Source organism: Girardinichthys multiradiatus, chromosome 24 (assembly GCF_021462225.1).
Source record: "Girardinichthys multiradiatus isolate DD_20200921_A chromosome 24, DD_fGirMul_XY1, whole genome shotgun sequence".
Lineage (NCBI taxonomy): Eukaryota > Metazoa > Chordata > Actinopteri > Cyprinodontiformes > Goodeidae > Girardinichthys > Girardinichthys multiradiatus.
Genome location: NC_061816.1, coordinates 3,870,907 through 3,894,748, shown reverse-complemented (window position 1 = coordinate 3,894,748; position 23,842 = coordinate 3,870,907). Strand labels below are relative to the sequence as shown.

The window sequence follows — 23,842 nt, the reverse complement described above, 5'->3', positions numbered from 1 at the left end:
CTCAAACATGTTGGGGAAATTTCATTGGGTCATGTGGCTTTTCTCATTTTGTGGCTCCTACAGATAATCTTTGCATCTTTCTCTGAGGTCGTTACTGCAGGCAGGGGGTCTGGAGGTAGGGGGTTGGTTGGTGTATCGCAAGAATTTGTCTGAATGGCGCGTGATAAGTGTGAACTGGTGCTTTTCAAACCTGCAGTAAAAACTATTCAGCTGATCAGCAAGGTGAGAATTTTGTTCAGGGGTGGCAGCTATTAGGTGACCTAACATCACCTTCACCAACATTACAAGACACATGTTGGTGTGTTCTCTGCGTTTCCACTCAGGTAAGTTTCATGTAGTAATATTTAAATCATTTTTCTTAGCTAAAAAGCTGCACATAAGCTGCTAAGCTTCATACGTCTAAACAGTTACCAGGGAGGAAAACTCTGCCACTACTGCCTCCATGGAGGTAACTGTTCAGATTGCTAACATGGATCAACAGAAACAACACTTAACATGACTGTTCAGCATTGCACTGGCACCAAGCGTGTAGTGGGCTAAGAAACGTTGTTTGGGAGACATGTTTTTGTGTACATGTTATCTGCATGTACCTTAGTGAGAACAACAGTGTTGAGGTGACTTACTCAGTAAATCTGAAGATCCTGCACCCTTCAGTTGGTAAACTGCAGTTGAGCTTCCAGGGACATGTAATTTCGGAACTGCACTCACTCCACATACAAGGCAACCAAACACGTTGGGTAACTTTACTTCTGGAAGTTCATTTAAGTCGCTGGTCCACTCACTGTGTTTGTATGGGTCGAACCTGTTAACTGACCAGATTTCTTTTTGAGGTATTGCTGTCTTGAAATGCTGTTTAGATTGTTTTGGTACGGAATCCGTGACTTGCTCTGCTCACGATCCATTGATGTCACAGGTAGCTTCTGTCAGCGACGCCGGTGATTCCACCGACAAAATGATGGCAACAATCCCAGAGTGCAATGCGTCATGACGTCCATAGGGCTTGGTCTCCACTGCTGTGAGATGCTTCCTTTTCCGTGTGCAGTTTCATCAGATCTGAAGGGACCCGAGGTTTGCTGTTATTGTAAGTGTAGAAGGTCTTGGTCTGCACACACATGTCCTCCCAGAAGCTGATGTATGATGTCAGTGATGCGGTCTGCTCTGAACATCTGAAAGCCTGGAAACCGTAGTGCTGGTCCTCCATGTTGTATTATTTATGTCAGGGTTCAGGGCAAATGGACTGAACCTATATAGCGCCTTCCCAGTCATACAGACCACTCAAAGCGCTTGACACTAGAGCCACATTCACCCAATGTGTACTCAAACATTCATACACCAACATGCAGATCGGTAGGCAATTTGAGGTTAAATGCCTTGCCCAGGGGCACTTCGACATATGGCAAGAGGAAGCTAGAATCGCACTCTGGCCTAGTTTTAGTTATGCCAATGATTCTGGGTCTATGACATACAAGATTAAAGGAGGAACTTGATGCAGAGTAACCAACATGTCTGAGTGAAGAATTACAAAAGTTCCCACCTCAGCCTCTCCTAAGGGGACCTAGGATCCGAGAGGGTTTTGACCTTAAAATGCCGTGATAAAGTGAAGCTTTTCCTTTGTCTGATCAGACTAGTTACAGCACGGCTCCTAGGCACATGGCTGATGGTGGAAGACAGCTTCTCCTTTGCAAGGCTAAATTAATAAAGCTGAGGAAGTGATGATCAGCAATCTCTTACTTTGTTGAATCATTTTTGTTCCACCACACTGGCCAACAAGTTGAATAATTAAACCTCACTCACTTTCTTTTTGTTTCTTACAGTATTTCATTTAATTTTAAAATTAATTTTATTTGTTGAACTTTGTAGGCTGCTTGGTTAATAGCACTGTTGCCTTGCAGCAAGAAGGTCCTGAGTTCAACTCCCAGCCAGGGTTCTTTCTGCATGGAGTTTACATGTCCTCCCCATGCATGCATGTGTTCTCTCTGGGTACTCCGGCTTGCTCCCACAGTCCAAAGACATTTGGTTTCTCTAAATTTCCCCAATTCGGTGTGTGAATGAGTGTGTGCATGGTTGTTTGTGTGTTGCCCTGCGATGGACTGGCGGCCTGTCCAGGGTGTACCCCCACCTCCCCCGTACTCCGGCTTCCTCGTACAGTCCAAGAAAATGACTGTTAGGTTAATTGGACTCTGAATTGTGAATAGGTGTGTGCATGGTTGTTTGTTGTCTTGTGATGGACTGGCGACCTGTCCAGGGTGTACCCCGCCTCTTAATGAGAAAGTTGGAGAATTCTACAAGTGTTAAACAAGTGTGTTCAAGGTGTTTTATATCTTGCATAATTTCCTTAATTTTTGTATGCGTTTTTGCAATTAAGTGTGTGCAATTCATGTATGTCTTTGGAGCTGAGCCTCAACAAGAATTTCATTATGGTGACATAATGACAATAAAGATTCTTGATCCTTGATCCTTACTTCTACTTTGTTTCAGCTGTGGTTGTTTTAAAGTGTGTTACAAAGTAGTATCATACTCTGAAGTATGAACATAAAAGTTATAAAATACATAATAATTAAAACTAGAACACTTCTGAAGAAATTTAGAAAGGACCTGCCTCTAGAGCCAAAGGTTCTGTGGCTGGGTTAGGCTCAGCTTGTGTCAGGGTAGAACCTTGAAAAGCTTTACAAAACTGTAAATTTCTGTGTGATTGTACCATTGTTATGACCAAAAAGGTGTTCATGTGTCCCTGAAACAGCGTCCAGGGTTCATTATGTGAGGTTAAAACATGCCCTCTGACCTGACCTTATTATACAAAATACGTAAGGCCAATGACAATAGTTGCAGGGCTGCTGTGCACACAAGATTCACCGGGACAATTACATGCTCATTGTTTTTCCATGTGTCACAAATGTGGACACAACTGCTCTACAACAACAAACATCTTACAAGATATTTACTCAAGGGACGAAAAACAATGACCAACATTTTATAGATTTTGAGGGATGTAATTGAATGTCTGTAGGGAACAAAATCTTGGAGGTCACAGTAAATATTAGAGGACAAATTGTTGTAAAAAAAATTTGAATTTTCTATGTGAAGTATGAACAGTAAGAGCACTTTGACAAAACTAAAATCAGTGTTTCATTTTTCTTGTGAACATGGTTACTCACAGTGACGCTAGAAGTAGTAGCACATCTCTAACATCTGAGTCGCATGTTTTGACATACACTCACTGGCCACTTTATTAGGTACACCTTGCTACTTCCGGGTTGGACCCCCTTTTGGCTTCAGAACTGTCTTAATCCTTGGTGGCGTAGATTCAACAAGGTACTGGAAACATTCCTCAAAGAGTTTGGTCCATATTGACATGACAGCATCACACAGATGCTGCAGATTTGTCGCCTGCATCCATGATGCGAATCTCCTGTTCCACCACATCCCAAAGATGCTCTATTGGATTGAGGTCTGGTGACTGTGGAGGTCATTTGAGTACAGTGAACTCATTGTCATGTTCAAGAAACCAGTCTGAGATGATTCGTACTTTATGACATGGCGCCTTATCCTGCTGGAAGTAACCACAAGAAGACGGGTACACTGTGGTTATAAAGGGATGGACATGGTCATCAACAATACTCAGGTAGGCTGTGGCATTGACATGATGCTCAACTGGTACTAAGGGGCCCAAAGTGTGCCAAGAAAATATCCCCCACACCACCACCACCAGCCTGAACCGTTGATACAAGGCAGGATGGATCCATGCTTTCATCTTGTTGACACCAGAGACTGACCTTACCATCTGAATGTCGCAGCAGAAATCGAGACTCATCAGACCAGGAAGCGTTTTTCCAATCTTCTATTGTCCAATTTTGGTGAACCTGTGCCAATTGTAGCCTCAGTTTCCTGTTCTTAACTGACATGAGTGGCACCTGGTGTGGTCTTATGCTGCTGTAGCCCATCCGCCTTAAGGTTCGATGTGTTTTGGGTTCATAGATGCTCTTCTGCATGCCTTGGTTGTAACGAGTGGTTATTTGAGTTACTGTTTCCTTTCTATCGGCTCGAACCAGTCTGGCCATTCTCCTCTGACCCCTGGCTTCAACAAGGCATTTGCGCCCACAGAACTGCTGCTCACTGGATATTTTCTCTTTTTCGGACCATTCTCTGTAAACTCTAGAGATGGTAGTGCATGAAAATCCCAGTAGATCAGCAGTTTCTAAAATACTCAAACCAGCCTGTCTGGTACCAACAACCATGCCATGTTCAAAGTCACTTAAATCACATTTCTTACCCATTCTGATGCTCGGTTTGAACTGCAGCAGATTATATTGACTATGTCTACATGCCTAAATGCATTGAGTTTCTGCCATGTGATTGGCTGATTAGAAATTTGTGTTAAAGAGCAGCTGTGGACAGGTGTACCTAATAAAGTGGCCGGTGAGTGTATATCAAATTGTTTATCTAGTTCTAATCTTTATCATCTTTGTAACATTGTAAAGATAAAGTTGTTCATAATGCAAGTAATGTGTTTCAATGATGTCTGCAGATGTTAAAGAAGAGGCTCCTGAAGAACAGAGTCCTGATATGGACCAGCTGAAGCTGGAGCTCCTCCACGTAAAGGAGGAAAGTGAAAGAATCTGGGCCAGCCCGGATGAAGAACAACTGAATGTGAAGAAGGAGACTGATGATACCAGGTTTCCAGTAACTGTTGTTCATATGAAGAGTGAAGAGGATGAAGAGAAACCTGTGCTCTCTCAGCTTCATCAACACCAGACAGAAGACAGAAATCTTCCAAGCAGCATCTCAAATGACCAGATAAAAGCAGAAATTAAAGTAGAGGACTGTGGAACAGCAGAAACCAGCATGAACCCAGATCTAAATACTCATGGAGGCTCTTCCAACTATTCACTGACTGAAGACGGTGAGGATGATGATGTGAAGCATCATGAATCTGAGCTTAAACGCTTGTCAGACTCTGAAACTGAAGACAGTGAGGATGATTGGAAGGAGAGCAGGGCTCCAGGATCAGGCCGAAACACTGTCAACAAATCTTTGAGCTGCTCTGAGTGTGGGGGAAAATTTGCTACCAGACGCTCTCTTCAGAGTCACATGACATGTCATCCAAGATTAACGTCTTCAGTTTGTTCCGGTAATGAGACGTGTTTCAGAGAAAAGAAAATTATAGATTTACTGACCAAAGGTTTTACCAGGAAATATGATTTAAAACAACACACAAAAGTCCACACTGGGGAGAAACCCTTTATCTGTGATGCATGTGGAAAAAGATTTGCCTACAAGTCGGGTTTAAAGAAGCACATGAGAATTCACAAAGGAGACAAACCCTTTGGTTGTGATGCATGTGGAAAAAGATTTGCCTACAAGTCAGATTTAAACATACACATGAGAATCCATACAGGAGATAAACCTTTTGGTTGTGATGCATGTGGAAAAAGATTTGCCTACAAGTCAGATTTAAACATACATATGAGAATCCATACAGGAGATAAACCTTTTGGTTGTGATGCATGTGGAAAACGATTTGTCTCCAATTCAGTTTTAAACAAGCACATTAGAATTCACAAAGGAGACAAACCCTTTGGTTGTGATGCATGTGGGAAAAAATTTCTCTCCAAGTCAAAATTAAACACACACATGATAATCCATACAGGAGATAAACCTTTTGGTTGTGATTTATGTGGAAAAAGATTTGCCTACAAGTCAGATTTAAACATACACATGAGAATTCACACAGGAGATAAACCTTTTGGTTGTGATGCATGTGGAAAACGATTTGTCTCCAAGTCAAAATTAAACGCACACATAAGAATCCACACAGGAGACAAACCTTTTAGTTGTGATGTATGTGGAAAAAGATTTGTTCAGAAGTCAACTTTAGACAAACACATGAGAATTCACACAGGAGATAAACCTTTTAGTTGTGATGTATGTGGAAAAAGATTTGTGCAGAAGTCTACTTTAGATAAACACATGAGAATCCACACAGGAGACAAACCCTTTGGTTGTGATGAATGTGGAAAACGATTTGCAGTCAAGTCACAATTAAACACGCACATAAGAATTCACACAGGAGATAAACCTTTAGTTGTGATGCATGTGGAAAAAGATTTGTCTCCAAGTCAAAATTAAACACACACATGCGAATCCACACAAGCGACTAACCTTTGCTTGTGATGCATGTGGAAAAGTTGTGCTTCAAAATCATATTTATACAAACACATGACAAATCCACACAGGAGAGAAAAAACATTTGGTTCAGATGCTTGTGGCAACTTCTTTGCCTTCAAGTCATCTTTAAACATACACACAAGAATCCAAACTGGAGAGAAATATTTGGGATGTAATAAATGTGGTAAAACTTAAGTGAAATCCAAACCAACACACTAGAATTTACATAAAAGATAAACCCTTTGCTGGTTATGATTGTGGAAAAGATTTAAGCATAATTTAAGACCCTCTTTACACCATATTGCGTAGGTCCCAGGAAATAATGTTTTTCCACGTCTGTTATCAGTTTAGCTAGCCAATAGTGGCAGATTCATGGAAGTCCCAATTGCTTGTGCTGAAAAGCAGCAGCAGCTCGCTTATTTAGTTTGCCTGGGAGTGGCTATTCACCAGATAGATAGTGGTGAAAAAGTGTTTGCCACCTAAACCTAATAACTGGTTGGGCTAACCCTCAACAGCAACAACTGCAATAAAACGTTTGCTATAACATGCAATGAGTCTTTTACTGCCCTGTGGAGGAATTTTGGTCCACTCATCTTTGCAGAATTGTTGTAATTCTGTCACGTTGGAGGTTTTTCGAGCATGAACATGCTTTTTCTCAGTTAAGATTATAATACAGTTTTAAAGTCACACATTAACTGTGACTGTCTTATCTTTTTCAGAAGTCTTAACTGTCTTATATTTTTCAGAAGTAGAAAACTACAAGTATAATCAAAACAACATGTATGATGATTTTCTATTTTTCTACAATTATTAAATGTAATGAGTGGTAATGTTAATCAATTGTGATGTATACATAAAAATGAAGTGATGTTTTTTTTTTAGCTGTAACTGGTATGAGAGCAAGAAGCAGAGAAATACTGTGTTAGAAAGCTTGAGGCTGAGCAGATAAGGAGGGCACCATGGCTTGGGAGCCAGAGGCGGCAGAGACATAATATTAGGACGGGAGGGGCAGAGCCAGCTCACGGGAACTGGGCATGGATGGAAGGTCAACGAGCAAGCTCAAGTCATAACAAGCATGAGAGCGAGAAACGAGAAGCCAGTTTTATGCTGTTTTTCATCAGTCTGAAGTTCGAAAAACATGCAAAAGTCATCGGACCAGGATAGGAGTGGGAGTCATGAAGGTCAAAAAACAGGCAAAAGTTATAACACAGGGAGCCAGCTGGGGGCTGTTTATGACTCTGTCTACGGAGGCCAAGAGACAGCACCAAAAAGTCACAGCAACAACCATGTAACTCGATGGGATAGCTTGCCCGGCAACAGGGGATGAGCAGTGAGGCTATCTGCACTATAAAAACTCTGCCAAAGAAAGAAACGGGGTCGTTTCCTCGCAGAAGACCAGTGAACAAGATTGGATGAAGAAAGAAGCTCCAGATGAATCAGAAGACCGGAGAAGCAGCCCCGCTGACTCTGCATTATAGAGAGGATCAACCCGTGTGCCCTGAGAAGAGCTGCAACTCAGAATTGAGAATCTGAATTTCATCTGTTGCATTTTTACCAAGACAACTGCAGTGAACAACTGATTGCTCCAAGTTTCAGGCTTCTGGAAATCCTGAACCAACCTCAATTACACCTCAAAGGTTTCCTTCAACTATTCAGGCTCTTTACCATCGAAACCCCGAGCATCAGCGCCTGTCCACTTAGAGGAAGAAAACTGAAGATTTGCCTCTCATCCAAGAAAACAATCACTTGTGGCCTATTGAAGAAATCATTCCAGTCGGATCCATGGTGAACCTCCGTCTCCAAAGTCTCTTCAGCCTTACCAGTTTCAGCAATAGGGAAAGATAGGTTAAGTTGATTGATTTATTTCTATTATTACATTTTTTTTAAGTTTTGCTGATTGTTAATCTGTTACTGACACCTGCAAAATTAAATAAAACATATACAATTCTAGATTTATTGTGGACAATAATTTATTGTGGTGAATTATTTGAGTCACCTTATTTTTGGGTTTTTCGTTGGTGGTAAAAAGTCTTGTTGCCTGATTCCAAATGATTTTAGGAGGTTTTTATAGGTTGCCTTAAGCCAAACTTGTTAAAACAATGCCCTTGGGGCTCGTGCCAAGCCACTAAAATCAACCTAACCCATATACCAATTGACAGTTGTAAAATAGGTAATGAGCAGCCGTTAACAGAAGTGAAAATTGCTCCTTTCGGTTTTTTTGAGTTTTTACGGATGCCGTTCGGTCATAAAGTTGCTGCACAGACGTTCCAGCGAATCATGGACTTGGTACTGCAGGGCATGCTGTTTTTGTTTTCTATTTGGATGATATCCTGGTGGCTAGTCCTTCTGCGGAGGACCGCATGGTGCATCTCCAGGAGCTGCTTGTGCAGCTCAGTGAGCATGGCGTGATTGTGAACCTGGCTAAATGCAAGTTCAGTCTGCCTGCTGTTGAGTTCCTAGGACACAAGGTGTCGCCTCAGGGGGCAGTTCCCCAGCCTGCCAAAGTTGAAACAGTTTCGGTTTTTCCTCGTCCCCCCTCTGTGAAGCCCCTGCAGGAGATTTTGGGGATGGTGTACTTTTATAACCGTTTCATTCCACGGGCTGCTCACCTTATGCATCCATGTACGAAGCACTTAAAGGTAAAAAAGGTGACCAGCAAATAGAGTGGAGCCCCGACAGGCTACAGTCATTCAATAATACCAAAAGAGCCCTGGCTAATGCTGCGCTGTTCACCCACTCGTCCCCTATGGCTTCTGTGGCCCTGACTACCGATGTCTCTGATTATGCAATAGTGTAGTAGCTTGTGTCCCTCCTTAATCTAAGTTTGCTGCTGCATTCTAATCAACCCAGTTACAGCCTGCTAGTCGGTTAACCCCTAACATTATGAGCAGCAAAATAGGCCACATAGTGGCATAATCAAAAGAATCACATTCATAAAAACATCTCAATTATGATTACAAAAACATGAAGCCTCTTTAGCAAAAATAATTTTGTGGCCTTCTTTAAAGCAGCATTCCTTTAGCCAATGACCATATTGAAAAACTACCATCTATCACATTGTTTCCTGTGGAAGGGGGTTAATACATAACGAAAAACAATTTGCTCATATCTATTCAATTCAATTTATTTATATAGCGCCAATTCACAACACATGTTGTCTCAAGGCACTTCACAAAGTCAGGTACATACATTCCAATTAATCCTAACCATTGAACAGTGCAGTCAGAGTTAGTTATTTATTCAAATTGGATAAAAAGCCTTTCTGTCTAAGGAAACCCAGCAGATTGCATCCAGTCAGTGACTTGCAGCATTGCCTCCTCCCGGATGAGCATGTAGAGACAGTGGACAGTCACTGGTGTTGACTTTGCAGCAATCCCTCATACTGAGCATGCATGTAGCGACAGCGGAGAGGAAAAACTCCCTTTTAACAGGAAGAAACCTCCAGCAGAACCAGGCTCAGTGTGAGCGGACATCTGCCACGACCGACTGGGGGTTTGAGAGAACAGAACAGAGACACAAAGAGAACAAAGAAACACTGATCCAGGAGTACTTTCTATGGGAAGGAAAAGTAAACGTTAATGGATGTAGCTCCTTTAGTCGTTTCACCTAGAAAGAAAGAACAGATAAACTCTGAGCCAGTTTTCAAGGTTAGTCTGAAAGAGAGCACATATAATTAGTTACTGTAAAAGCTCAGTCACTAGCCATATCTATGTTTAGACCCAGCCATGGATTTCAACATTAAACTCCGGTACGGACTTTTTTGGAACTTTCAAAATAAATTGCATTTACCTGACTTCCATTAACTGAGGAAAGGGGGGTAACAGTGGACTTCCCATGATGCCTCTGTCTGAATAAGAGCACCCCCTCTCCAACAAGCCGACCTCTTCCAAGCCGGTTTTCATCGGGATAGGAGGGGAACAAAGCGCGCTGATGTCTCTGCTGGCAAACAGACATAAACTCTTCAACTGGATCCAAGGATGTCATATGATCATCAATCATATGCAAAGATAAGTACGAATAAAATACTGTCTGTGTATCTGGTATTTTCATTCATGAACGGAGAAATTAAGGTGTAAGAGTTGCTTACTTTCTCTCTGAGGCCTGCAGAAGCAAACTGTCCCAGAGAAGTTCCCTACAGAGACGCGCGGTCTCTATGAAGCCGAGAGGAGTGGTCTCCCAGTCTGGAAGGAAGACAGCAGAGACCCCATCACCGTAGTTACGGTAATGTGCAGTGTGATTGGCGGACAGAACGGGCCGTCTTTCATCCACAGCTGGACGTTATCAGAAAGCTAACCCTTTTGTTCACAGAGCACTTTCAACCCCCCAAAGCTAAGGAGGTTAGCTGTAGCTAACCATTGTTCACTGTGGATACCTTCTTCAAACTTCATTGTCGCTTGGACAACATTCCTCACCACAGTTCATGAGGTTAAGTGTTTTTGGCAGAGTAATAGAGAGATATTTAGATTGAAATGATCTAAACATTTTTCATTTTATGAAGTTTGGTTGTGTTTGTGTTGAACTCAGCTATCTTTGTGCTAGCAGGCTATCTGAAGCACACGTGCTCAGGTTGTGTTCTTTGTGGTTTTTAAAGTTAAGACAAACTTTATTTAAAGGGTGATTTTAAACAGAATATTTATCATAACGCGCCATCCGTGCTTATGCATTTTAACCCTTTTATTAACCCTGGTATTTTAAAGGTATGTGTTGATTCTGGTGCTAAGCTATCCGCTTCTTTGTTAGCTCAACTGCTAACCGGTAAGAACACGTGCTTGCTACTAAAGAGTATTTAACAGAAAGGTTGTTAGTCTTCAATCCAGTAAATAATAGTCCCTAAACATCATTTACTAGATTTGATAACTGAGTAAACACCATTAAACCCCATTTCACCAGAAAGATTTGGCTCTTTTTCAAAATACTCCCTTAATAATATTTCTTCAAATATTATTTCAATAAATAAATCAAAACTGCTGAAGCTGGGGAAAAAGGCAGAAGCGTTCATGGTGAGCAGCAACGGGGCTGCAGCGTTTCTCCTGGCCGGCCAGAATAACTTGACTGCACAGTCTTTTTATTTTCTGTTATTATTTAGTTTTACTAAAACAGTATAGCAGGACTTAGCTTTACCAAAACAAACGAGCACGCAGAAGTTCTAGGTAACAAACTCCAACAGCAGCTAATTAGACACCGTTGAGAAATGGTCATCCAGAAGGTTGGTTTTATTCAGCAGATCATTATTTAAAACATTATTTTATTAAAATAATATTTTATCTGATCTTACATTGTGAATGGTTGTCTAAACGTTTGCTAATTATTTCCTAAGTTGGTTCCAAGACTAACTTAACTTCATTTCCAGATCCTTCAAGATAATCCTTGGTTCTCAAACATAAACATTGCATGGTAATGTTGCATCACTCTTTTGGTCATGATTTCCAATCATCTTTAATCAACTTGTTTATATTGTACATAGCCCATTAGTCTTCGTTATTCTTTAATTCTGCTTGGTAGTTTAGTTGGATTGTTTTAGCAAAGTAAAGAGTTTGTTGATTGAAATATGTTTGACTTTGAGTTGACTTATTTTTGTTAATAAATTCTTGTATTTTAAGAAATTGTGTGAATTCATTCCATATGTGTGCAGAGTTTATGCTGTTCAATAATGCCAGAGCTCGTCTCACACCTTTCTATTTTGTCCTAATACAATCACCTTAATGGGGCTGGTATTCACAGGACAATCCTTAACAGACCCAAATATTATTTGATAAAATATTAAAATATTAATATTAATATTAAATAATATTCTCAGATTCATATTTACAATAATGGCATGCTTATGGGCTAGACTGCACCAAAAAATTTCTTCTACATTTCAGGAGACCGATGTACATAGACTTCACCTTAATAGCGCACAACGCGCGTGGGTATGACAGCTACCTGATTCTCACAGCTATGCTGCAGTTAGGTATTAAACCTCATCTCATCATGATAGGAAGTAAAGTTCTCTGTTTAACCGACCCTGATTACAGGTTAAAATACATTGATAGCCTGTCCTTCATGTGTATGAAGCTTAGTGCCATGCCGAAAGCGTTAGGCTTTACCGATCAAAGCAAGGGTTTTTTCCCCCACCTATTCTCCTCTGAACAACATCTCCAGTATGTGGGGCCTTTTCCTGCTTCATCCTGCTATGCTGTAGAACACATGAGTCTTCAAGAACAACAGGTGTTTAACAGCTGGTACAGAGAAGTGAGCAAAGAGGTCTTTGATTTTAAGAAAGAAGCTCTTCGTTATTGTAAAAATGACGTTGAAATTCTTTCTCAAGGCTGCTTAAAATTCAGAGACAAGTTCTTTAAGGAGACAAGTGTGGATCCGTTTAAATGCATCATGATAGCATCAGCGTGTATGAAGGTTTTTGTAACCAATTTCCTTCCTTCTAACACCTTAGCTATTCCCTCACCTCTGGACTACAGACGTAGCAGTAAAACGTTCTCCAGCGCGTCCATTCAATGGCTCGGCTGGATTGCAGACAGCAGAACCATATTTATCGTGCATGCATTAAATAGGGGTGAAAAGAAAATCGGCCCATATTCTGTTGATGGGTATGCAGAGATTAACGGTGTCAAAGTTGCGTTTGAATTTTACGGCTGTTTTTACTGGGCCTTACTGGGCTGGTATTCACAGGACAACCCTTAACAGACCGAAATATTATTTGATAAAATATTAAAATATTAATATTAAATATTAAATAATATTCAGATTCATAATTACAACATCTAGGAGAGAAAAAGGGTTAAACACTAAAAGACAGGGCCATGTGGGTCATCGGTAGAGGGTGAGCATTAAGTTGTTGCCAGCAGAAGCTCGGACGATTCCCCTCTCCAGAAAGGTGTCACAGGTAGACACAGAGTCAGGCCAGGTGTAGCTTCTAGGAAGAGAAAAGAGAGAACAAAGTTAAAAGCTGAAATAACAGCAAATAATGCAAAATTGGAGAGTAGTGTGAGAATGTAGCGAAGAGGGTGAAAGTGGTCATTATGTCCTCCAGCAGCCTAAACCTATATCAGCATAACTACAGAGATAGCTCAGGATAACCTAAGCCACTCTAACTATAATCAGAATCAGAAGCTTTATCAAAAAGGAAAGTTTTAAGCCTAGCCTTAAAAGTAGACAGTTTGTCCAACTAGAGCCCACTGATGGTCATTGTTATACTAAAAACCACAACGATTGGGATACCTCTCTCTGTCAGATTGACCATAACCATTGGAAAAGAGAAGGGGTCATACAGGTAGCAGAAATGGAGAGTGTGTTTGCACCTTAACCATAACTGAGCCGGATTTGGATACAAAAAGATTTTCCAAGCTTTAAACATCCCATGGAGCGCTGTGCAAGCAATCATATTGAAATGGAAGGAGTATCAGACCACTGCAAATCTACCAAGACCCAGCCGTCCCTCTAAACTTTCATCTGGAACAAGGAGAAGACTGATCAGAGATGCAGCCAAGAGGCCCATGATCACTCTGGATAAACTGCAGAGATCTACAGCTGAGGTGGGAGAGTCTGTTCATAGGACAACAATCAGTCGTACACTGCACAAATCTGGCCTTTATGGAAGAGTGGCAAGAAGAAAGCCATTTCTCAAAGATATCCATAAAAAGTCTCGTTTAAAGTTTGCCACAAGCCACCTGGGAGACACACCAAACATGTGGAAGAAGGTGGTCTGGTCAGATGAAACCAAAATCGAACTGTTTGGCCACAATGCAAAACGATATGTTTGGCGTAAAAGCAACACAGCTCATCACCCTGAAAACACCATCCCCACTGTCAAACATGGTGGTGGCAGCATCATGGTTTGGGCCTGCTTTTCATCAGCAGGGACAGGGAAGATGGTCAAAATTGATGGGAAGATGGATGGGGCCAAATACAGGACCATTCTGGAAGAAAACCTGTTGGAGTCTGCAAGAGACCTGAGACTGGGACGGAGATTTATCTTCCAACAAGACAATGATCCAAAACATAAAGCCAAATCTACAATGGAATGGTTCACAAATAAACATATCCAGGTGTTGGAATGGCCAAGTCAAAGTCCAGACCTGAATCCAATCGAGAATCTGTGGAAAGAGCTGAAGACTGCTGTTCATGAACGCTCTCCATCCAACCTCACTGAGGTGTTTGGCAAGGAAGAATGGGCAAGAATTTCAGTCTCTTGATGTGAAAACTGATAGAGACAAACCCCAAGCAACTTGCAGCTGTAATTGCAGCAAAGGGTGGCGCTACAAAGTATTAACGCAAGGGGGCCGAATAATATTGCACGCCCCACTTTTCAGTTTTTTATTTGTTAAAGTTTGACACATCCAATAAATTTCATTCCACTTCACGATTGTGTCCCACTTGTTGTTGATTCTTCACAAAAAATTTGAATTTGATCTCTTTATGTTTGAAGCCTGAAATCTGGCAAGAGGTTGAAAAGTTCAAGGGGGGGCGAATACTTTCGCAAGGCACTGTATTTATCTTTTATGTGAGACCAACACAATGTTGATCTTAATTGTGAAGTGGAAGAAACATGATGCATGGATTGTTTTTTCTAATTTTGTATAAATAATAATCTAAAAGACTGGCTGTCTGTGTACTTTAGAGTCCATTTTAAAGTCCTTCTGTTTGTTTTTAAAGCTTTACACCGCCTTGCTCTGCCTTATTTAACCGAGCTTCTCCACCACTACATTCCCACTGGGTCACTTCGGTCTGCTGACCAGCTGGTTCTGGTCATTCCTGGTTCTGAGCAGAAGCTTAAAGGGGATAGAACCTTCTCTATTGGGGCCCTTAGGTTCTGGAATGCTTTACCTTCATTCAACTGGAACCTTTAAGGTCCATTTTTAAAACTCGTTTAAAAACGTATTTTTACTCATTGGCCTTCAACACAACTGGGACTTTTCACTCAGATTTTATAGGTATTAATTTTATTTGTTTTATTGTTTGGTTTTTATTATGTTTGTATTGAGTTTTTAAGTTATTTAAATTGTTGTTTGCTTACCTTTGTTATTTTATTTGATGCTCAGCACTTTGTTTCAGCTGTGGCTGCTGTTAAAGCAAGTTACAAATAAAGTTGATGATGATGATAACGATGATAAAAAGTGTGGCATGAATTCACATTCAGCTTCTCTAACTCAATACTTAGCAGAACCACATTTCACTGCAGTTACACCTGAAACTGGATTTATTGCTCATTCTTCTTTGCAAAGGAGGTCAAGCTCAGTCAGATTGGATGGAGAGCAGCTGTGAAGAGCAATTTTCAAATATTGCCACAGATTTTCAATAAAGTTTATTGTCGAAGTCTGGACTTTGACTAGACCATTCTAACACATAAACATGCTTTGATGTAAACCATCCCCTGGTAGTTCTGGCTCTATGTTTAGGGTTGTTGTCCTGCTGGAAGGTGAACCTCCATCCCAGTCTCCAGTCTTCTGCAGCTTTAAATAGGTTTTCTTCCAGGATTGTCCTGATTTATCTCCATCCATCTTCCATCAACTCTGACCTGCTTCCCAACAAACAAATGTTTCTTTGTTTTTCTTTCAGCAGAGAATGATGAAGATCCTGCATTTTTCCTGCTTGTCTGTTTGCTGCCTCTGCAGGTCATTGTCTTCCAGTCCATGAATAAATCCTGGACACCTGAACTCAGGTGAGATGCACTTAAACGTTTAAAAGACACAATATAATTAGTTTTTGTTTCATATGTAAACTCTTGGATTAAGTGATCAGATCAACATGTTTAGTTTTTACCAGATGATGTGGGCGGGCATACGGGGAGAGGAGTGAGACTTCCAGACAGACAAGATGGAGAGTTGAGCCCAACAGTCTTTTGACCTCCCTCTCTCTCTCTTTATGTCCTCTATGTTTCATTAGTAACTCGTGGATAATCACTCTCCCTTCTTCTTTTTTATTGTACATGTTTGATTTATTTATTAAACAGTAAAACTCAAGCCTTGTCCGAGAAATGTTTATTCTTTGGATAAGAATTATGCTGGAGGTTATAGGAGCATCAGGCTGAAGTTTCACTTGTTCATCATCAGGCCTGATTTACCTTCTTTTTACTGGCTCGGGTTTATTTTAGAATCAATTTAAATTTTTTTTGTTTGTTTTGTTTTGTTTTCAGGTAGTTTTACATGTGTGTACTAACTTGTTCTTAATCAAAAAAGCAAAACGAACCTCAGCCACTGAAAGGCTGCTGAGTGGAACTTAGTTGACGCGTCGTCCTCCTGGATCCAATGAATGAACACTTGAGGTTCTATAATTGTAGATCATTTATTGATCATTCGCTCTCAAACAAGATGCAAATTTTAATGTTTTACACTTCAACTTACAACCAATGGATTTTACATTTTGCTGCAACGCAGTGATCAACAACAGACAACGACGACGGTCAAAAACTGTATGTTTCCGCCGATCAGCACACCTGCTGCACGGATACCTGTGACTCCATTTAAACACATGAAGCCACCCACTGTGATTTTCAGGTATTACACCAAACAAGAAAAAAACAAAATACACAAAAAAAACCAAATATGGCTCTAATAGTGTGAATCTTAATTTGTGATTTTATTGTTTTTTTATTGGTTCTGGACTGTTTTTCTTCTGTGTTTAGTTCCATTCTATTTCATTCTTCTTCTTTTATCCATAGACGAAACTTGTATTTAAATGAGCTCATAAATAAATCAGATTATCTTGATCCAAGCTAAACTCCTGTTATTGAAATATGTTGTCTTTTTTAGAGAGGATGCAGTTACTGTGTTTGTCCACTAGATGGAGACGTCTCACCAGGGTTCAGAGTGCAGTTCTCTGTTCAGCTGTCAGGGTCATTAAACCCAGAGAAGCTTCAGTCTGAAGGCTCAGAGAGTTGCTGGGGAAGGTTCATCTTTCTCGGGTTATTAATAATGAAACCATGTCAGAGCTGATCAGGGCGGAGCCATCCTAGTGGGAGGAGCCTAAATATGACACACCTGTTGTTTTTGTCCACATTCTGTCATTCTGTCCTGGATCAGACAGAGCACATTCTCCTGTCTCTGATTGGACAAACTGGAAGACTTGTTTGCTTCTCAGCAGTCTGGAGGACACAAGCTCGGGGTTCTGGTTCTGGAGTGATCCATAATCTCTGCACTGCTTCAAAGGTCAGTGTCTGATCTCTGTCTGATTCTACTGAGAATAAAACAGCAGAGCAGTTAAATTAGTTTGGGTGAGATGATATCCACACCTTCATGGATCTTAAAGTCTGAAGATGTTCTGTTCATGTTTCACTGTTTCTGGTTTGATTTTAAAGCTGTGGTTCTATTTCATCATGTTGGGCATGAGAGCCACTGGTCTAAAATCATTGTTTATCTGAGGTGTACTTTCTTAGGGACTGGAATAATAGCAGATATCTGGAAGAATGTCCTTTGAACAGAGGAGACAAATGTAGAGACGTTTTACCATAATGGAAATAATGCCTGCATTTATTGTTCTTGTGTTGATGATTGCTTCATTTCAGATGGTTTCCTCTCAGATGGTTTAGGAGGACCAAAGTCTCATTAATATCCAGTCTCCAAACAAAGACAGGATGTGAAGAATCTTATCTCCAACACAGAATCTGTCATTTTTTTAGAAAGAAACTTAAGAAACTTTAAGGTGTCTCTCCTCTCACTGAGTCCTTCCTGCCTTCGTCTAGGACTTTCAGTGATCACTGACTTGTTGAGGAGAACCAGTTTTAATGGTGAAGAGAGACTTGACTGAACATCTGCATGGTTTCTCTGTCAGTCTGAGATGTTTACTGCTTGGTAGCAGCTGACCTGTTGTCTCCGGTTTCATCCATAGTTCAGTTTCACTTCTAGAGCTTTAAATAGAAAAGTCTGGCCCTCAGTGACTTGTGTTTAATCTGTTACAAGCTGTTCTTAGCAAAGCAGAGAGGATCAAACATCTCTCCTCAGTTCTGACAGTAAAAGCACCATGACCTGTAGTGGAAAATGAAAAAAGATAAACTTGAGGATGTTTATAAGATCTTCTCTGAACTGTTGGTCTGATATAGAGATCCACTCTAAATCTAAACGACTCACTGATTTAGATGTTTTCAGCCCTTTGAGAACTGAGGTTCCTGAAGAAAGTGAAGCTTTGTGGTTCTGCTAAGATCTAAAACTGTTTGAGAACCACAAATCTACTTTCAAAACCAAATGGCCACTTAGAAGGTTCCTGACAGTAGAACTGGAGACCCAGTAAGCAGAACTATACAGAACACCAAGCACAGGATGGACCGGGATACCAAACAGGATCTAAGATCTTTCAGAGGAGAAACAGAAACTATAGATCACACCATCAAACCAACACAGTAGAGACTTACAGTACAGAAGAAAATCACTAAATCAGCACAATGTCCTCAAAATGTCGGAGCTGTTAGATCTTTATACAATAAAGTTAGAGGAGGAAACCAAAAATATCAGGCTGACCTGCCAAAAAACATGACCCCGTTAAAACTGAGTATTCTTTGACAGATCTACATTCAGGCTGCTAGCCTAAAAAACAGGTCATTGGTTCCTTCAACTTGGCAGCGTCATTGAAATGTATGTATTTTTGTAGAAAAATAAAGTTATAACGTGGAGAAAGTACTTTTATGTTCCTTTGCTGCCAAGCGAGAATGAGTCTTTTTCCTCTGCTTGGTCTTGCTGGGAGGAACACGATCCAAAGTTTCTAGAGTAGAAAATCATGGTGAGAAATATTGTTAGGCAGAAAAATCAAGAATGTGGAAAACTGATCAGTGTCATCCTGATACTTTTGGTATCCACCTGTAACTTTACTGTTTAAAGAGCTACCAGCTCCAAAATTGCAGGAGTAGTTGTCATTGTAAGAACTGTTTCTGATCTGACAAATCAAGAATGTGGGACATTGTTAGTCCTTTTCTGGAAGGAGAATAAAAATCCAGGCAGGCTCAGCATGATGGAGTCTGTTTCCCTTAAAGAAATGTGGAAATTTGTTGGCAGACTTTGATTAAGATTAGGACAGAAAGACTTAAAAACACAAAGACCACAAATCATAATCCAAGGACAAAATAAAATATGAAACCTGATGGTAGAAAAGATGGTGATGGTTGGATACTTCCAGCCTGCATGACTGATCCAAAGACAAATGTCCAAATACCTGTCGGGATCTGGGAGCCTGTCTGTTTTTTGCTTTCTGCTAACCTTATTCGTCCAGCAGAGGGTGTCGAAGCTACAGGAGGAACATGGACAGGTGTTTTCCATCTTTTGATTGCTGTGTACGCTACTTAAGCCGTGGCTGCCTGCTACTCGTCGCCTGAGTGTTGAGCCTATGTGGAAACTGTAACCTGTGTGTGCGACGATCCTATCATCGTTCCTCTAGCGCTTGGAGCCTTTTTGGATTACCTGTCTGGATTCTGCATACACTCCACGACCGAGCATTCTTCATCTTCTGCTGGACCTATGCTACACTACGACAAGGATACTCCTCCTGCAGACCTGTTCACCCTCCAACGTAACTCCAGCTTCACCCTCCGCTCACTTCCCATGGAGAGTACGAGTGCTGTGAACTCTACATTAGTTTCTTAACTCCGTCTCCCCTGGCGGATTCCGTTCTCTCTCTATTGGAGAGACCAGACTTCTGTCACTTCCTTGTAGGATTTAGGAAATAATAAACTTATTTTCACCGTGAGATTATCTCTGCTTGTGTTCTTTCTGTATGTGGGTCAGATCAGTGTCAAAAATGATGTCAGAACACTCAGGCCAAACAGACCCAGCAGAAAGTCTCAGTAGAACTCTGTCTGAACATTCTCACCAGATTCACTCACACGATTCAGCTCTCCGTTCACTTTCTGAACAGATCCAACAGAATAATCAGCAACTAGATCATATTGTGTCTTTACTCCAGCATTCTTTAAATCTTAAGACCTCCGAGTCCTCTGAGGGCGCTGTAGCAGCTTCTACTTCTCAACGTCTTTCACACTCTTGCGACGTCACTTCCCCTATTCCGGAGAAGTTTTCTGGTGACATTGATCACTGTAAGGGGTTTTTGTTGCAATGTACTCTCATCTTTAACCGTTCTCCTGATAGTTTTCCCCATGATGATGCTAAGATTTCTTATATACTTGGATTACTTACTGGAAGGGCCTTACGTTGGGCTGAGGCTCGTTTTTCTGACTGTAATCAGTTTGATTGCTCTTTTGATGATTTCATTCTTGAATTCAAGCTGACTTTCTCCTCTGAGACTGACCAGACTAGCGTCTCTCGCCAGTTATGGGCTTTGAATCAGAGGAACAGACCTGTCTCTGAATTAGCCTTAGAATTTCGTACTCTTGCAGCTGCCTCTGGTTGGAATGATAGTGCTCTTAGAACAGCTTTTTTCCAGTCCCTAGATGAGCCTTTGAAGGATGAGTTAGCTTTGATTGATGAACCTAAGACCCTTAATGGGCTAATATTGTTAGCCACACGGATTGACAGTCGTATGCCTGAGAGAAGGAGAGCTCGTTCTGAGCGTTTCATGGTTCGTTCTTCACTTCCTGCAGACTCACAACCCAATGCTAGATCTCTCCCTCTAGTAGTCCTGCTTGAACCTGAACCCATGCAGGTAGGCCGCACTCATCTTACCCCTGAAGAGAGACAACGGCGTAGACAGGGGAACCAGTGTTTTTACTGTGGCTCATCCAATCACCTTATTGCAGCTTGTCCAACCTGTCCTACCCGGCCAAAAGACAGGGTCCGATAGTTTTTTCGGGGGAGCTAACGGACCAGTTTAATGATTTTGAAGCCCCTAGATTTTCCCTACCAGCCACCTTGATTGGTAGTCAGCAGACTAGGAATCTTTTAGCACTCATTGATTCCGGCTGTGAGCAGAATTTTATCGATAGCAAGTTGGTAGAACTGGCCCAGATTGAGATTGAGCTTCTGGATACGCCACGATTAGTTTCTGCCTTAGATGGACGGAGGTTGCAGAGAATTACTCACAAGACCATACCTATTGAACCAGTTCTCTCCTGAAATCATAGGGAGATGATTTATTTTTATGTATTTCCGGTTTCTCAGTCTTCTTTAGTTCTTGGTTATCCTTGGCTGCAAAGACACAACCCTCATTTAAACTGGTCCGAACTCCGCATTGAGGCCTGGTCTAATTATTGTCATTCCAATTGCCTTCAGTCGGCCTTACCTGTTAGGAACTCCACTGAGCCTAGTCCTCTTAGTGATGACATTCCTGACCTGTCCAGGGTCCCTGCAGTGTACCATGATTTAGGACTAGCCTTCAGCAAGAGTAGGGCTCTTACTTTGCCTCCCCATAGGCCCTATGACTGTGCCATTGACTTCCTTCCTGGGGCTCCACTCCCCATTAGTAGATTGTATCCCATCTCTGGACCTGAACGACAGGCCTTGGAGGAGTACATTAATGACTCCCTGGCTGCTGGTATTATTCGTCCCTCTTCCTCCCCTGTGGGTGCTGGGGTTTTTTTTGTTGGGAAGAAGGATGGTTCCCTTCGTCCTTGTATTGATTATCGGGGTTTGAACCAGATTACAGTTAAGAATAGGTACCCACTTCCTTTACTTTCCTCTGCGTTCAAACCAGTTCAGGGATCTACTGTCTTTACCAAGCTTGACCTTAGGAGTGCTTATCATCTAGTTAGAATCCACCAGGGGGACGAGTGGAAGACAGCTTTTCAGACTCCTTTGGGTCATTTTGAGTATTTAGTCATGCCTTTTGGACTTTGCAACGCCCCAGCAGTCTTCCAGTCGCTGATTAATGATGTGTTAAGAGATATTTTGAACATCTTTGTTTTTGTGTACCTCGACGATATTCTGATCTACTCCAGAGACCTTGAAGAACACCATCATCACGTTCGACTAGTCCTTCAACGGCTGCTGGAGAACCGATTATTTATTAAGGCTGAGAAATGTGAGTTTCACCAGTCCTCTGTTACCTTCCTGGGTCTCATCTTAGAGGGTGGACAGGTTCGTTCTGATCCTGATAAGATCAAGGCAGTCCTTGAGTGGCCGATTCCCTAGACAAGAAGACAACTTCAACGCTTCCTGGGGTTTGCTAATTTTTACAGGAGGTTTATACGGAATTACAGCCAGACCGCAGCACCTCTGACTGCTTTGACCTCCACTAAATTGCTCTACACCAGGACCCCAGAGGCAGATTCAGCTTTTCAGGCTCTAAAGATGAAGTTTTCCCAAGCACCAATCCTTATCTACCCTGACACTACCAGACAGTTTACCATGGAGGTTGATGCTTCTGATTTAGGGGTTGGAGCAGTTCTGTCCCAGATCTCTGCTTCTGATGGAAAATTACATCCTTGCGCTTTTTTTTCCCGTAGACTAAATGATGCGGAGCGCAATTATGATGTAGGAGACAAGGAACTTTTAGCCATTAAATTGGCTCTGGAGGAGTGGCGTCATTGGCTTGAGGGAACCTGTCTTCCTGTCATTGTGTGGACTGATCATAAGAATCTAGCCTACTTACAATCTGCTAAGCGACTAAATCCCCGCCAGTCCCGCTGGTCCTTATTCTTCTCCCGCTTCAATCTGGCCATTTCCTATCGCCCCGGTTCTAAGAATACTAAACCTGACGCTCTGTCCCGTCAGTTTTCTGCTGATGAAGCTGAACAGAGACCTGTCTCCATTCTGCCTCCTAGTTGGATGGTGGGTTCTCTTAGGTGGGAGATTGAGGACTTTGTTACCCGCGCTCAGCGGGAGGAACCTGATCCAGGCATTGGTCCACAAGACAAGATTTTTGTTCCCACTATTGCCCGTTCTCGTGTCATCCATTGGCACCATTCTGCTAAATTTTCTGCCCATCCTGGTACTAGTTGAACTGTGGCCCTTATTTCTAGAAGGTTCTGGTGGCCTACTGTCCACAAGGACGTGAAGGAGTACGTTCACGCCTGTATTGTCTGCGCTTGAAATAAACATTGTAACCAACCACCTGCTGGCCTTTTACAGCCCCTAAGCATCCCTGGTCGTCCTTGGTCTCATCTTGCCTTAGACTTTGTTACTGGCCTCCCTACCTCTCAAGGAATGACTACCATTTTGACTATTGTGGACCGATTCTCCAAAGCCTGCCATCTGATCCCACTGAAGAAATTGCCTACTGCTTTTCAGACCGCCCAGCTGTTGATCAAACATGTCTTCCGGCTCCATGGCATTCCTCAGGACATTCTGTCCGATCGAGGTCCTCAGTTCACTTCCCAAGTTTGGAAACAGTTTGCTTTAGCCCTTGGAGCTAAGGTTTCCTTGACTTCTGGATTTCATCCCCAGTCCAATGGCCAGGTGGAACGAATGAATCAACAACTCGAATCCACTCTCCGTTGCCTTTCGTCCTCCAATCCTGCTGACTGGTGTAAACACTTACCTTGGGTTGAGTATGCGATTAATGCTCACAAGTCCTCTGCTACTGGCTTTTCTCCTTTTGAGGTTTCAATTGGTTATCAGCCTCCCATTTTTCCTGCCAACCAAGGTGAGGTTTCTGTCTCCTCTGTTCGACATCATATTCGCCGTTACAGGGCCATCTGGAACTCCACCGTCCGGGCCCTTCAGCGGACTGCTGAGCTCAATAAACGGTTTGCTGACCGAAAACGCCGGCCGGCTCCTGTTTACCGCCTGGGGCAACGAGTCTGGTTATCCTCCCGAGACATTCCCCTTAAATCTATTTCTAAGAAACTTTCTCCTCGTTTTAT

The 23,842-nt window shown here is 41.8% G+C and overlaps 2 protein-coding genes across 2 annotated transcripts in view; both read left to right on the top strand.

Moving 5' to 3' along the window:
* Positions 1 to 4,533: 4,533 nt before the first annotated feature.
* On the top strand, positions 4,534 to 6,709 carry LOC124861462 (gastrula zinc finger protein XlCGF57.1-like). Its single transcript, XM_047355257.1, has one exon. It carries the CDS (start codon positions 4,564 to 4,566, stop codon positions 6,124 to 6,126), a length of 1,563 nt encoding a protein of 520 aa, XP_047211213.1. The 5' UTR covers positions 4,534 to 4,563; the 3' UTR covers positions 6,127 to 6,709.
* Positions 6,710 to 17,187: 10,478 nt separating this feature from the next.
* The window catches only part of LOC124861396 (protein NLRC3-like), a 40,210-nt gene continuing 33,555 nt past the window's right edge, over positions 17,188 to 23,842 (top strand). The window contains exon 1 of the mRNA XM_047355122.1: positions 17,188 to 17,309. The gene's annotated coding sequence lies outside the window, so the exon portion shown is untranslated. The remainder of the gene's footprint in view (positions 17,310 to 23,842) is intronic.

What these genes read in the sequence shown, in the direction of transcription:
- LOC124861462 (XM_047355257.1), top strand. Translation starts at nt 4,564, where the DNA reads ATGGACCAGCTGAAGCTGGAGCTCCTCCACGTAAAGGAGGAAAGTGAA.